Source organism: Leptosomus discolor, chromosome 26 (assembly GCF_034619465.1).
Source record: "Leptosomus discolor isolate bLepDis1 chromosome 26, bLepDis1.hap2, whole genome shotgun sequence".
NCBI classification, from domain to species: domain Eukaryota; kingdom Metazoa; phylum Chordata; class Aves; order Leptosomiformes; family Leptosomidae; genus Leptosomus; species Leptosomus discolor.
Genome location: NC_141416.1, coordinates 2,737,794 through 2,750,558, shown reverse-complemented (window position 1 = coordinate 2,750,558; position 12,765 = coordinate 2,737,794). Strand labels below are relative to the sequence as shown.

General features: G+C 69.8%; 2 protein-coding genes across 3 annotated transcripts; one reads left to right on the top strand and one right to left on the bottom strand.

The window, feature by feature from the left end:
* Positions 1–291: 291 nt before the first annotated feature.
* Positions 292–3,200, bottom strand: MTX1 (metaxin 1). 2 transcript variants are annotated; one of them, XM_086478310.1, is made up of 8 exons: positions 3,120–3,200; positions 2,937–3,006; positions 2,241–2,320; positions 2,014–2,166; positions 1,467–1,649; positions 1,204–1,280; positions 596–750; positions 292–518 (listed from the first exon to the last, which is right to left on the bottom strand). In XM_086478310.1, exons 1-8 carry the CDS (start codon positions 3,198–3,200, stop codon positions 292–294), a joined length of 1,026 nt encoding a protein of 341 aa, XP_086334436.1. The 2 variants fall into 2 exon arrangements, with proteins under 2 accessions (XP_086334436.1, XP_086334437.1); XM_086478311.1 differs by having other exon boundaries at positions 2,014–2,106.
* A 1,342-nt stretch (positions 3,201–4,542) lies between these two features.
* THBS3 (thrombospondin 3) lies at positions 4,543–12,487 on the top strand. The gene is made up of 23 exons (XM_086478309.1): positions 4,543–4,639; positions 5,787–5,993; positions 6,177–6,433; positions 6,535–6,637; positions 6,902–6,928; positions 7,245–7,327; positions 7,435–7,486; positions 7,571–7,719; positions 7,895–8,035; positions 8,214–8,291; positions 8,375–8,527; positions 8,654–8,764; positions 8,872–8,979; positions 9,252–9,411; positions 9,519–9,637; positions 9,780–9,832; positions 10,013–10,206; positions 10,282–10,460; positions 10,576–10,624; positions 10,779–10,975; positions 11,054–11,226; positions 12,063–12,202; positions 12,429–12,487. The coding sequence occupies exons 1-23, from the start codon at positions 4,543–4,545 to the stop codon at positions 12,485–12,487; spliced, it is 2,889 nt and encodes a 962-aa protein (XP_086334435.1).
* Positions 12,488–12,765: the final 278 nt, after the last annotated feature.

The following is a 12,765-nucleotide window of genomic DNA, read 5'->3' as shown; positions in this document are numbered from 1 at the left end:
TGCTGGGGCAGAGCAGGGCAGGCAACGGGGCAGCGCATCGGTGCCCGCTGCAGCGCTCCAGCCTGGGCAACTGGGGAAACTGGGAAGGGTCCTGAGCTTGCTGGGAGGACGAGAGGGCGCAGGTGGAGAGAGGGAGTTTTATTGACATGGCAGGCGCGCTCCCCACGGAAAGGGCTGTGATTCCTGGTGGGATGCAGAGCGGAACACCCGCAGGGAGCGATGCTGCCAGGCTCCTGGCGTAAAAACAGTCAGTTCCAGGGACTAGAGAAGGAACAGTCGTGTAGCTCTTCCTCACTCCTCTTCCTCCTCTTCCTCCTCCTCCAGGGCGATGGGCTGGTGGCCAGCCGGCCTCGTGCCACCACGCTGGATGGAGACGATGCCGCTCAGGAAGGCGTAGCCCAGCATGGCCACCAGCCCCACCAGCACCGACAGCAGCTGGTTGCGCCGTTTGTGGGGGTCCTCCTCTGCCTCACTGCCGTCGGCGCCCGCAGCCCGCGGGGCGCTGGCTGGGGGCTCACCTGGGGGCAGAGCGAGGGTGTTGACAGGGAAGGGGTCACCCTGAGCCCATGGGCCGAGGCCAGGGGATGCATCTCACCTCCGTCCCAGGGGAAGTAGAGGCTGAGGATGGAGGTGCAGTAGTTGCACAGGTTCTGCAGGGACTTCAGGTGCTGCTGCAGTTTCCCGTTGGGCAGCTTCGCCTTCAGGAGCGGCGCCAGGCGGCTGAAGACGAAGGCGTCGAGGGAGGCCGGCCTGGGGCACGGAGAGCTGCTGCGACTGGGTCACGGTCCCTCCCGACCCCTCCCGCCGTCCCCACCCAAAGCCACCCAGACCTGTCAGCCACCCCCAGCCCCCTGCACCCCAGGAGACAGCAAGCGGCTCCTCCTTCTTGGGAGGTCTCTCTGCTTCCAGTCCCCAAGGTGAGGACAGGGAGGCGGAAGAGCTGGATGATCCCATCCTGGAGCAGCTCCGCTGGCTCCAACAAGGGACAGGGGAAGCGGTGTCAGGGCTGGTGGCAGCTCCTGCAGCCTTAATTCCTGCCGCCCACATCTCTCCGTGATGCCCTGGACAGCCCTGTCTGCCGCAAGCCTGTCCAACCCCCATAGTGACATGGGCTGTGGCTTCCCTGCAGACCACGGGGTCTTGGGCCTGCCTGGGTGCAGGGGGCTCTCGGCCCCAGAGCACCTGCCCCCTACGGCCACCTACGAGTCTCCGAAGAAAAACTTCTGGGAGCCGAGGCGCTGGGACAGGAGTGTCAGGCATTCCCGAGCATCCCGGTAGAGCTGGAGAAGGAGGACAGAGGGTTGTCACCCACCCAGCCAGGCGGCAGACTGCCATGCTGCTAAGGGGAGTGGGAAGGAGGCGCTCAGCCAGGGTGAACCCTGGACCCCAATTAAGATTTTGGCCTCGCGTGGGTCCCCCCTGGGCACCGGCTGAGGACCTCCCGTGCCCAGACCACATCCCCTCACCTCCTTCTCCAGCTTCTCCTCATCCTCCATGTAGCCATCTCCCCACATCAGCTGCAGCCGCTCCAGGTGCTGCTTGTGCATGCAGTTGGGCAGGAAGAAGTTCAGGGGGAAGGGAATGGTTTCCGCGTACCACTTCCGCGTGTGCTCCACGTAGTTCTTCGCGTCCACCCAGAAGGTGTGGATCTGCAGCGGAGAACAATCCGTGCCCAGATCACGGTGGGGCTGGAGCCACCGCAGCTTTTTGCCTGTGTGAGCCCGTGCCCGGCTGCCCCAGAGACCGCGAGGGGCTGAGGGAGCATCAGGGTCAAGGCCAGACCCCAGCCCTGGCTGCACAACCCACTGCTGCCACACCAGACCCCCCAGCACCTTGGTCCCTGCTCCTGATGCTCTGAGCCACCGGGATTTTGCTGCCTGCCACGTTCTCTGGCTCTCCTGGCCGGTGGGCGCGCAGCTGAGCCCACTGGCATCGCTCCAGGGAGCAGATCCAGTCCTCGGCAAGACCACCTTATCCCATAACCCCCCGAGATGTTTCCACAAGAAGACTCACCAGCACTGGCAGCAGTTTTTCTTCCAGCAGGGACACGAAGGCCAGCGTGTCCGCCCCTTGCGTAGCCGAGAGGTCGTAGTCGGCGTTGTACTTCTGCAGAGCAAACGTGACGGGCGTGATCCGGCAGGGAAGCGGCAAATCTTGCCCGTGACTCTTTGGCAACCGCCACAAAGCTGCGTGAGGTGCCCTCCAGCCCCCAGCCCGGAGCAGGGGGTGCCCTGCGCTACCTGTTTCCTGAGATGAGTTATGATCTGCTGCGTTTTGGAGATGGTGCCCTCGTCCCGCGTCTTCAGCGCAGGCAGGCGCCCTGAGGGCAGGGAGAGCGACGGCTGCAGGCAATGGGGCCCGGGGTGCCACCCTGCTGCCAGCGAGGGGTGCGGGGAGGGGGGCTGTGCCGGGTGAAGGGCCCCCACGGTCGGGTGAGGGGGTGTGAGATGGAGGGAGAGGTGCGTGTGGTGGCGGGGGGGGTGTGTAAGGTGGGGCAGGGGGTACAGAGGGGTGCAGGGGAGGGTGAAAGCTGTGTGTGACGGGACACGGGGAGCATGCTGGGATGAGGGGGGTGAGGGGGGCATGCAGTGGGGTGCAGTGGGGTGGGATCGGTGCAATGGGGTGGGAGGGGTGCAAAGGGGTCAGAAGGGTGCAGTGGTGCGGTGGGGGCACAACGAGGGGTGCAACAGAGTGGTGGGGTGCAATGGGGTGAGGGGGGGTGCAATGGGGTGGAGGGGTGCAATGGGGTGAGGGGAGGTGCAATGGAGTAGAGGGGTGCAATAGGATGGGGGGGTGCAATAGGGTGAGGTGGGATGCAATGGGATGAGGGGGGGTGCAATGGGGCGGGGAGGCACGGGGTGGTGCCGGTGCAGAGGGCTGGGTGGTCCTGGCTGCCGGGAGGTGCCGGTACCGGTAACCCCGGCGGGGGCCCTTACCGGAGGGGCTCCTCCAGGGGCTGGTGACCCGGTGCACCTTCAGCGGCGCCCCCGTGAACCGCGCGTACGTCTGCAAGAGAGGAGAGCGGCGAAAAGCGGGGGCTCGCCCGGGCGGGACGCACCGGCCCCGGTCCCGGTCCCGGTCCCGGTCCCGCCGCCGCCCCCGGCCCCGCCGCCGCTCACCAGCACCGCCAGGCAGTCGGGGTCCACCGAGGGCAGCCCCCAGCCCCCGGCCCAGCAGAACAGCTCCATGGGCGCCGCCATCTTCCCGCCCGACCCGGAACCACACGGCCCGGCTCCGCCCGCCCCTACCGCGGGGCGGCTCCGCCACCGGCGGCTCCCGCAGCAGCAGCGGCCCGGGGCCGCGCCGCGCCCGAGAGCGGCGGGGCCGAGCGGAGCCCCCGGGACGGGGATGGCTGCGCTTGCCGGGTCCCTGGGACCGGGACCCGCGCTCCGTCCCGCACCGCATCCCCCGCACCGCACGTTTCCATGGGAAGAACACAAGGACGGGAGCCCGCTGGCAGCGGAGGAAGGGAAAACTCCCCTTGTGCGGGGCTCGGGCCCCCGCCCCTCCGTCGTCGTCCGCCCCCCCCCCCCCCCCCCCGTTACCCGGGGCCGCTGGCGTGCGCCGAGCCGCTGGCGCGGAGCTGGGGCCGGGGAGAGCGAGGCTGGGGCGGCCCCGGGGCTGGGCCCGGCCCGTTGTTATGGAACCGGGAGAAACAGGAGTAAACACGGCCAGGGAGCCGCGGGCCGCCCGCCCGCCTTGGCCGGCGCTCAGCGGGGAGCGGCTCGGCCGGCCTGAGCATCTCCGGGAGGCGCGGCGGGCTCCGGCGGCACCGACCGCCCCGGGCGCTGCCCGCGGGGCACCGCACTGCCGCTGCCGCCGCCCGAAGGCACGGCGGGGGGCTCCCGCGGCGCCCCCCCCCCCCCCCCCCCCCCATGCCCCCACTCCCCGCAGCCCGGGGAGAAGGGGAAGGAGCTCCCGGGATGAGCTCATTATGGTGCTCCGGGACTTGGGCCGGGTCCCGGCGCTGATTTATGCCGCTGAGCGCTCTCCAGGCGCGCTGGCTCTGCTCGCTCCTCTCCCGCAAGGGGAGCACCGCCCGGCCCGGGGGCTCCGCCTGCCCGGGGAGCACCGCCCGGCCCGGGGGCTGGCACCTCGGCATCCCTGGCAAAGTAGCCCCGCGCTATGCCCGCGCCCTCGGCTGCCGGCGGCAGTCCCCGGCTCTCCCGGACTGGGATGCTCCGGCGCTGCTGGGGCGGCTCTGGCTCGCAAGAAGGCGGCCCCAGACTGCCTGACCTCCCGGTGAACCGGCGCCTGCCACACTCAATTTCTGTGAGCGGGAGCTGCGCCAGGGAACGGGCAGCGCCAGGGCGGCCGGTGGGTCGCCCGTAGCCACCGTGCCGGTGCGCTGCAACCCGCCCCGCTCCTCTCTGCCGGCGGGGCTGCGGCCGGGCCGCCGCGGCCGAGCACCCGCCGGGGTCCCCGGGATGCGCGGCTGTGATTGACGGCTCTTTGTTTCCTCCTCGCCGGCAGCGCCGGCCCCTCCCCGCTCGCACCACCCCGCCCCGCCGCGCTCCGCTCCGCACCGGCGGCACCGGCGGCATGGGGGCACCGGAGGCCGCGGGGGGCCCGGCGCTCGGCGCGCTCCTGGCGCTGCTCCTGCTGGGCTCCGCCGGCGCGGCTCGCCAGGGGCTGCAAGGTAAGGCTGCCGCCGGGTCGGGCCCCCGGGGGCGGCGGCGGCGGGGCGGCCCCGACGGGGGGAGGCGGACGGGGCGTCCGGCTCGTTGCCAGCCGGGAGGGGGCGGCTGGAGCCCCTCTGGCCCCGCTGCCGCTGGTCGGGTACCCCCGGCCCCGCTCCCCGGCCCGGGGTCGCTGACAGCGGCTCTGCTCGCCCTGGGAGGTCTGGCAGCCGGGCTGCGGGCAGCGGGGCACAGAGGGACATTCATCTCCCGAGCTCGGCGCGACCGCCGGCACCCCCCAGGGCCGGCCCTGCCCGGGGCAGCTCGGGGCAGGGAGCCGCCGGCCTCGTCTGGATGCCGGTCCCGCTGCCGGCTCGGGGCGGCGGGAGGGCTCCGGTGGCGGCGCTCGGGTGTGCGGGGGCTCCCGGGGCCGCGGTGCGCGGCTGGGGCTCTCCCCGGCTCTGGGGCTCCTCCCGGTCTGCCCGGTGCGGTTGCACGGAGCAGGCGGGCACCCGTGCGGCGGCGGGACCGGGCTCTCCGTGCTTCCCCGGAGCGCCCCGGGCCGGTGCCGAGGGCCGGGCCGTCCCTCCAGCGGGGCTCCCGGCCCCGCTTCGCCTTGGCGAGGTGGCCGCGATCGCTGCTCTGCGCCGTCCGTCGGGGCCGGTCCCGGGGAGGGCTCCGCGCTGCCCCCGCGGCTGCACTCGAGCGGCGTCCCCGCTTCGCTCCGCCATCCCGCGGGACCGGACCGGCTCGCCCAGCCCTGCCCGCCCCGGCTGCGGGATGCTCGGGGCCCGGCGGGGCGCTGCGGCCTCCTCCGCGGGGAAACCCCGGCTGCGGAGCGGGGGAGCAGGGCAGGCTCCCAGCCGGGGACCCCGCTGGGCCGTCGGTCCCGCCGGTGGCGGGGGCTCCGCGGGTCCCTCTCGGCGGCGCGGCCGCGGCGCTGCCTGTCCTGGAGCGCCACCGCGCGGGGCCGGGGCTGGGCGGGGCCCGGAGCCTTCGGGGCTTCCCCGGTCCCCCCCCCGGAGCCCGGCGGTCCAGGGACCGCACCTCCGTCTCCTGGGTCTGGCCGGGCTTGCAGCGGGCGGGGCCGCAGGGACCCCGCACCGGGCATCTCCGCGCTCCTGCGGCTGCCGGTCAGGATGCGACCCCCAGGCTTGGCTCCCGCAGTCATCGACCTGCTGATGGTGAGCGAGGCCCGGCAGATGGCCAGCATAACGCACAAGATCCGGATGGAGCTCCTGACGGTTAACGACGTTTACCTCCTCTCCACCTTCCGCCTGCCCCCCAAGCAGGGGGGGACCCTCTTCGGCCTCTACTCCAAGAAGGACAACACGAGGTGGCTGGAGGTCTCTGTCGTGGGGAAAATCAACAAAGGTGGGTGCCTGCTGCGGGGGCACATGTCGGACCCGGTCTTGCCCTGATGCTCAGAGAGAAACGGGGATGGTGTTCCCACCATCCAAGGGGTCCGCTGGGGAGAGCAGTGGGGGCACACTGGTCCCAGGGGGCTGCCGGTGCTGCGAGGGGAGAGCCGACAGCCCCTTTCCCGCTCCTCCGCAGTCCTGGTGCGCTACCTGCGGGAAGACAACAAGCTGCACTCGGTCAACCTGCAGCACGCACACGTGGCGGACGGGCAGAGCCACACCATCATCGTCCGCCTGAGCGGGCTGCGCGGGGACATGCTGAGCGTGGAGCTCTACGTCGACTGCAAGCAGATGGACTCCAGCGTGGGGCTGCCCGAGCTGTCGGAGATCCCCCTGGCAGAGGTGGAGTCCATCGAGGTGCGCACGGGGCAGAAGGCCTACCAGAGGATGCAGGTGAGTGTCGGGACCCCCCTTGGGAGCCAAGACACCCCACACACGCCCTTGGGGAGAGGCAGAGCCCCCCACGGCTGACTGTGTCTCCCCTTGAACGTCAGGGGTTCGTGGAATCGATGAAGCTGATCCTGGGAGGGTCCATGAGCCGTGTTGGGGCCCTGAGCGAGTGCCCTTTCCAAGGAGACGAGTCCATCCACAGTGCGGGTAACAGCACGTCCGCACCCTGTGCTGAGCAGGGGCGACACAGGGACTTGCAGGGTCACCCATGCATGCCATGTGCTGCGGCATGTCGGGGTGGGAGGTGACAGCATGCCGCACAGAGGGGTGCTCCTGCCTCTCCTGGTCCAGGTGTCCCCATGCAGGCGGGAGCTCCTGCACTGTGCACGCACTGACCAGGAGCACTGTGCGTGGTGATGCTGCTGAGCTTTGACAGCAGTGTTCGGTAATATCTCGTATCTCTCCTTGCAGTGACAAGCGTGCTGGCCTCCATCCTGGGTAAGTCCCTGCTCTGCTTCCCCCTTTCCCTGGCGCAGGGGCAATGGCAGCGTTTGGGGCTCCAGAGAGGCAGAAAACCCTCCGCAGACTGTCCCAGTGCCCCAAGTGCCTGCAGGGCCCCAGGGTGGGGTGGATTAGGGGGCATGGGGTGTGCTACAGGGGAAAGGGTCCTGTGTGGACCAGGGAGGAGCAGGACGGGATGTTGGCTGCCTCATCCTCCCAGTTCAGCACCAGGGGGGGAGAGCAGTCCCAGCCCATGGCCCTGGGGAGGCTGCATCTGTCCTGGGGCTGACCTTGTCCTTTCTGCTCCTGGCAGGTGAGCAGACCAAGGCTCTGGTCACGCAGCTGACCCTCTTCAATCGGGTCCTGACCGAGCTGCGGGAAGACATTAGGGACCAGGTGAGACAGTGGGGTGGAATTGGCTCTCCCTGGGCTGAGTCTCCCAAGAGCACGCTGCCAGCCAGTCCACTGCCTCCCCCGACGCTCTGTGCTCTGCTGCCTCGCAGGTGAAGGAGATGTCTCTGATCCGCAACACCATCATGGAGTGCCAGGTCTGCGGTGAGTGCTGGCGAGGCTCTGCTCCCACCTCGGGGGGCAAAGGGCCGCCCTGTCTCACCCCCTGCCTGGCCCTCCTCTTCTCAGGCTTCCACGAGCACCGCTCCCGCTGCAATCCCAGCCCCTGCTTCAGCGGCGTGGACTGCATGGAGACGTACGAGTACCCCGGGTACCGCTGCGGGCCCTGCCCACCGGGGCTGGAGGGCAACGGCACGCACTGCGCCGACATCAATGAGGTGGGCAAGCTCCTGAAGTGGGCCAGCAGCCCCGGCGCTGCCACAGCAGTATGGGCAGACCAGGCTTCCTCAAGCTGGGAGAACAAGAATGGCCCCGATGAGGTGGCCGGTGGCCACCCCAACGTGCGGGATGCCGTGCCTGAGGGTGAAGCCTGTCTCTCTCCTGATGCCGCAGTGCTCTCATGCCAACCCCTGCTTCCCCGGCTCCAAGTGCATCAACACAGCCCCCGGCTTCCGCTGCGAGCCCTGTCCCCGCGGCTATCGGGGCAACACCGTCTCCGGCGTGGGGGTGGACTACGCGAGGGCCAGCAAGCAGGTGAGCGCGGTGCCATGGGACTCGGCGGGAATCCCGTGGGCGCTCTGGGCTGCTGAGGTGCGGGGACGGGTGGAGGCTGCTGTGCCTGCTGGAGGAGGGCAGCTTTCCTGGGACAGGAATGGGCAGAGCTGCAGGTAGGGAACGGCCCCAGTGACAGTTTCTCCTGTCCTGCTTGCAGGTTTGCACGGATATCGATGAATGTAATGACGGGAACAACGGGGGCTGTGACCCCAACTCCATCTGCACCAACACGCTGGTGAGCAGAGCTGCCCCGCTCCCCCGCCTGGTGTCCGGGGCCACTTTGCTCCCCTAATCCTGCCCTTACCCTCTCCCTCGCAGGGCTCCTACAAGTGTGGTCCCTGCAAGTCAGGGTTTGTGGGGAATCAAACGTCTGGCTGCATCCCGCAGAAGTCCTGCAGCACTCCCACCTCCAACCCCTGCGACATCAACGGCTTCTGCTTGTTCGAGAGGAACGGTGAAATTTCCTGTGCAGTGAGTGGGGGACCTCGCAGGGCAGGAAGGCAAAGCAAAGGGGGGCAAGGGGTACTGGCACAGGCAGCCGTTGGTCCTACCAGGGCCTTTCCGCACTTCCCAGCCCCTGATTTCTTCCTTCTTCAGTGCAACGTGGGCTGGGCTGGCAACGGCAACGTGTGTGGGCAAGACACAGACCTCGACGGCTACCCAGACGAGCCCCTGCCCTGCATCGACAATAACAAGCACTGCAAGCAGGTGGGCTCCCAGGGAGGGCGGGCGGCATCCTTGGGCAGGGGGTGCCGGGGCTTAGGGGGCTTCAGACCTCGTCTCCTCCCCATCTCTGATGCTGTCTGTGCCCGCAGGACAACTGCCGCCTGACACCGAATTCCGGGCAGGAGGATGCTGACAATGACGGCATCGGCGACCAGTGTGACGATGACGCTGATGGTGATGGCATCAAGAACGTGGAGGTGGCTGTGCTGGGTGGGCAGGATGTGCCTGTGGCCCTGGGGGCCATGCTGTGCCGAGGGCTTCTCCCTTTGGCTTGGTGCTGACTCCCTCAAGATGCTTCTCCTGGGGATCAGCAGGCTTGTGGCTCTGGGACGTGCTGGAGGAGATGTCCTCCTGCCCTGCCCCCTGCGGGACTGCAGCCTCTTGTCTGCCAGCCGCTGCAGCACAGGCATCCCTGTCCTCTTCCCTGCCAGCTGCTGCAGCACAGGCATCCCTGTCCTCTTCCCTGCAGGACAATTGCCGGCTCTTCCCCAACAAGGACCAGCAGAATTCGGACACCGACTCCTTTGGGGACGCCTGTGACAACTGCCCCAACGTGCCCAATAACGACCAGCGGGACACAGACAGCAACGGCGAAGGGGACGCTTGCGACAATGACATCGATGGGGACGGTGAGTGGCTCTCAGGGCTGGCCTGCCTGCTGGGTTGCTCGCAGAGCAGGGGGGCTGTCACACAGGCTGGGGGTGGCGAGGGCATCCAGCCAGCGCTGTCCTTGCAGGGATTCCCAACATGCTGGATAACTGCCCCAAGGTGCCCAACCCTCTGCAGACGGACCGGGACGAGGATGCCGTTGGGGACGCCTGTGACAGTTGCCCTGAAATAGGCAACCCCACTCAGGTATGGCCGGGGCCAGGCTGGGGCAGGGGGGTTGGGGCATGCAGGGCCCTGCCTGGCAGGGGGTTAGGGGGGTCCTCCTGCAGCACAGCTGGGTCCCCTTGCCCCGGGGGGTCTGCTGAACTAGGGCTCTGGTCTCCTCCAGACAGATATGGACAGCGACCTGGTAGGAGACATCTGTGACACCAACGAGGACAGGTGGGGACCGTGCTGCTGCAGGGTCACCTCCCCATCCCATCCTGTCAGGGGCAGAGCTGGGTTCCTGGCTCAGGGACCTGGGAGGGGGGACAACAGGGTCCTCAGGGTCAGCAAGGGAGCTGGGAGGTGGCGCCGGATCTCCAGTTTGCGGCGCTGCTCTGACCCTGTTCTTGCTCCCAGTGATGGGGACGGGCATCAGGACACTAAGGACAACTGCGCCGAGATCCCCAACAGCTCCCAGCTGGACTCGGACAATGATGGGCTGGGGGATGACTGTGACAATGACGATGACAACGATGGCATCCCTGACTACGTGGCGCCTGGCCCAGACAACTGCCGCCTCATCCCCAACCCCAACCAGAAGGACTCGGATGGTGAGTGTGGGGCGGGTGGGAGGGGGTAGAGCCACGTGGGCTCGGCCCAGCCCTGACCGGGGTGCGTGTCCCCAGGGAACGGCGTGGGTGACGTGTGTGAGGAGGACTTCGACAACGACACGGTGGTGGACCAGCTGGACGTGTGCCCTGAGAGCGCCGAGGTGACGCTGACCGACTTCCGCGCCTACCAGACCGTCATCCTCGACCCCGAGGGGGATGCTCAGATCGATCCCAACTGGGTTGTCCTCAACCAGGTGTGGGTGCTGCCCCCCGTGTTTCCGGGGACTGTGCTGCCGGGGTGAGAGCAGAGGGGGGCCAGGAGATCCCTGGGGATGCCAGGGATGCCCCTCACCCAGCTGTCCCCCGCAGGGCATGGAGATCGTGCAGACCATGAACAGTGACCCGGGCTTGGCTGTTGGTAAGAGATGCTCTCCCACCTGCAGACCCTGGGGGGCAGCCCCCCCTACTCCTGCCCCCAGCGCTGGGGGGTGAGGGACGGTTGGAGGGAGCCGGGGGACACAGGGTCCTGTGTTGGGGGAAGGGGGCTCCTCGCAGCGTTTGCCTGCCTGTAGGCTACACGGCCTTCAACGGGGTGGACTTCGAGGGCACCTTCCACGTCAACACGGTCACCGATGATGACTACGCTGGCTTCATCTTCAGCTACCAGGACAGCGCCAGCTTCTATGTGGTGATGTGGAAGCAAACGGAGCAGACGTACTGGCAGGCCACCCCCTTCCGTGCTGTGGCCGAGCCGGGGCTGCAGCTCAAGGTGGGTGTTGGCCACCCCGTGGGCCAGGTCGAGTCCCCCCGCAGCCGTGTCGTCCCCTGACGCCCCGTGCGCCCGCAGGCGGTGAAGTCCTCGACGGGCCCTGGGGAGCACCTGCGCAACGCGCTGTGGCACACGGGCCACACGCCCGACCACGTCCGCCTGCTCTGGAAGGACCCACGCAACGTGGGCTGGCGGGACAAGACGTCCTACCGCTGGCAACTGGCACACAGGCCCCAGGTGGGCTACATCAGGTGAGAGGGGGCCGGGGACGGCGGGGCGTGGGGGCTGCTGGGGCAGGGGGGCTGCTCTGGCCACGGCGTAGAGGGAGGATGCTGGCTGTTGGGTGGGGGTGCAGCCCTGGTGGGACCACACTAGTGGGGGGATGCCGGCTGTTGGGATAGCGGTCCACTCCTCGGGGGGAGGATGCTGGCCATTGGGACCGGGGTCCCCCTTGGTGTGGCCACCCTGGGGGGGGAGGATGCCGGCCATTGGGGCAGGGTCCCCCTTGGTGTGGCCACCCTGGGGGGGAGGATGCTGGCCGTGGGGAGGGGTCCTGCCCCGGTGGGGTCCAGCCCCGGTGGGAGCCCAGCAGTGGGGGGGATGCCGGCCGTGGGGAGGGGTCCCGGCCCGGTGGGCCGCGGGCACGTTTCCCCTTTAAGGATCCCGTCGGGGCGGCTGCCGCGGGGGGCGGGGGGGCTCCGCGGGCCGGGCCCGTCCGCCCCGCCGGGCCCCCGCGGCCATTGTCCTGTCGCCATGGCGACCCCGCCGGCCGCCGGCGCCATTCACATGCAAAGCGCCCGACAAAGGCGGCGGGGCCGGGACGGGGGCGACGCGGGGGGCTCCATCCCGGCCACGGCGGGGGGCCCCGGTCCGGGGGTCCAACCCCGGCGCGTTGCCCCGGCCCGGTGCCCCCCCCAGCCCAGCCCCCCGCGGGATACCCCGTGCCCAGCCCAGTGCCCCTATCCCCAAAGCCCCCACCCCAGCCCCAGGTCGGGATGCCCGGCGCTGGCCCCGGTGGGGTCCCGGTGCCCCGGTGGGGTCCCGGTGCCCCGCTGACCGGCCGGACCGGGCCGTTCCCCTCCCGCAGGGTGCGGCTGTACGAGGGCCCGCAACTGGTGGCCGACTCCGGGGTGATCATCGACACCACCATGCGCGGGGGGCGGCTGGGGGTCTTCTGCTTCTCCCAGGAGAACATCATCTGGTCCAACCTGCAGTACCGCTGCAACGGTGAGCACGGGCTACCCCCGCCCCCTCCCCCCGGGGCCACCGGGATACCCCCCACACCCCCCCCCAGCACCGGGCCGGGGAGCTCGCAGAGCATCTCCTGCTACGGGGGTCGGTCCGTCTGTCCTGGGCCGCGGGGCTCTCACGTTTTACCGGGGCTTCCCCCACCCCACCCCCCCTCGCCGGCTCCTGACGCCCCCGCCTCCCTCCCCCCGCTGTCCCCCCGCAGACACGATCCCCGCCGACTTCGAGCCTTTCCGCCGGTTCCTGCTGGAGGGACGCGAGTGAGCGGCCGCGCCCGGCCCGGGCCCCCCTCGGCAGCGGCACCCAGGGGAGCACCGGGCCCCGCAGCCCCTCCCGGCCGGGCCCCGCTCCCGGCCCCTCCGTGGACTTTGCACTGCCGGTACCGGCGCGTGCGGCCGGCAGCGGGGCGGGCGGGGCCCCGCGGGTGGCGGAGCTGCCCCCCACCCCCCCCCCCCTCCCGCCGCCGCCCGCACTGCCCCGGGCGCTGCCCGCTGCTGCGGTCCCTGCCCGAAGTCTGGCCATAAAGTTTTGAGTGTTTTCTA

Coding starts and splice junctions, on each gene's coding strand:
- MTX1 (XM_086478310.1), bottom strand. CDS start 3,200: ATGGCGGCGCCCATGGAGCTGTTCTGCTGGGCCGGGGGCTGGGGGCTG. Junction 751..1,203: donor AAGTTTTTCTTCGGAGACTC/GTAGGTGGCCGT, acceptor TCCGTGCCCCAG/GCCGGCCTCCCTCGACGCCT. Junction 519..595: donor CTACTTCCCCTGGGACGGAG/GTGAGATGCATC, acceptor CTCTGCCCCCAG/GTGAGCCCCCAGCCAGCGCC.
- THBS3 (XM_086478309.1), top strand. CDS start 4,543: ATGGGGGCACCGGAGGCCGCGGGGGGCCCGGCGCTCGGCGCGCTCCTG. Junction 6,638..6,901: donor CGAGTCCATCCACAGTGCGG/GTAACAGCACGT, acceptor CTCTCCTTGCAG/TGACAAGCGTGCTGGCCTCC. Junction 11,227..12,062: donor CCCCAGGTGGGCTACATCAG/GTGAGAGGGGGC, acceptor CCCCTCCCGCAG/GGTGCGGCTGTACGAGGGCC.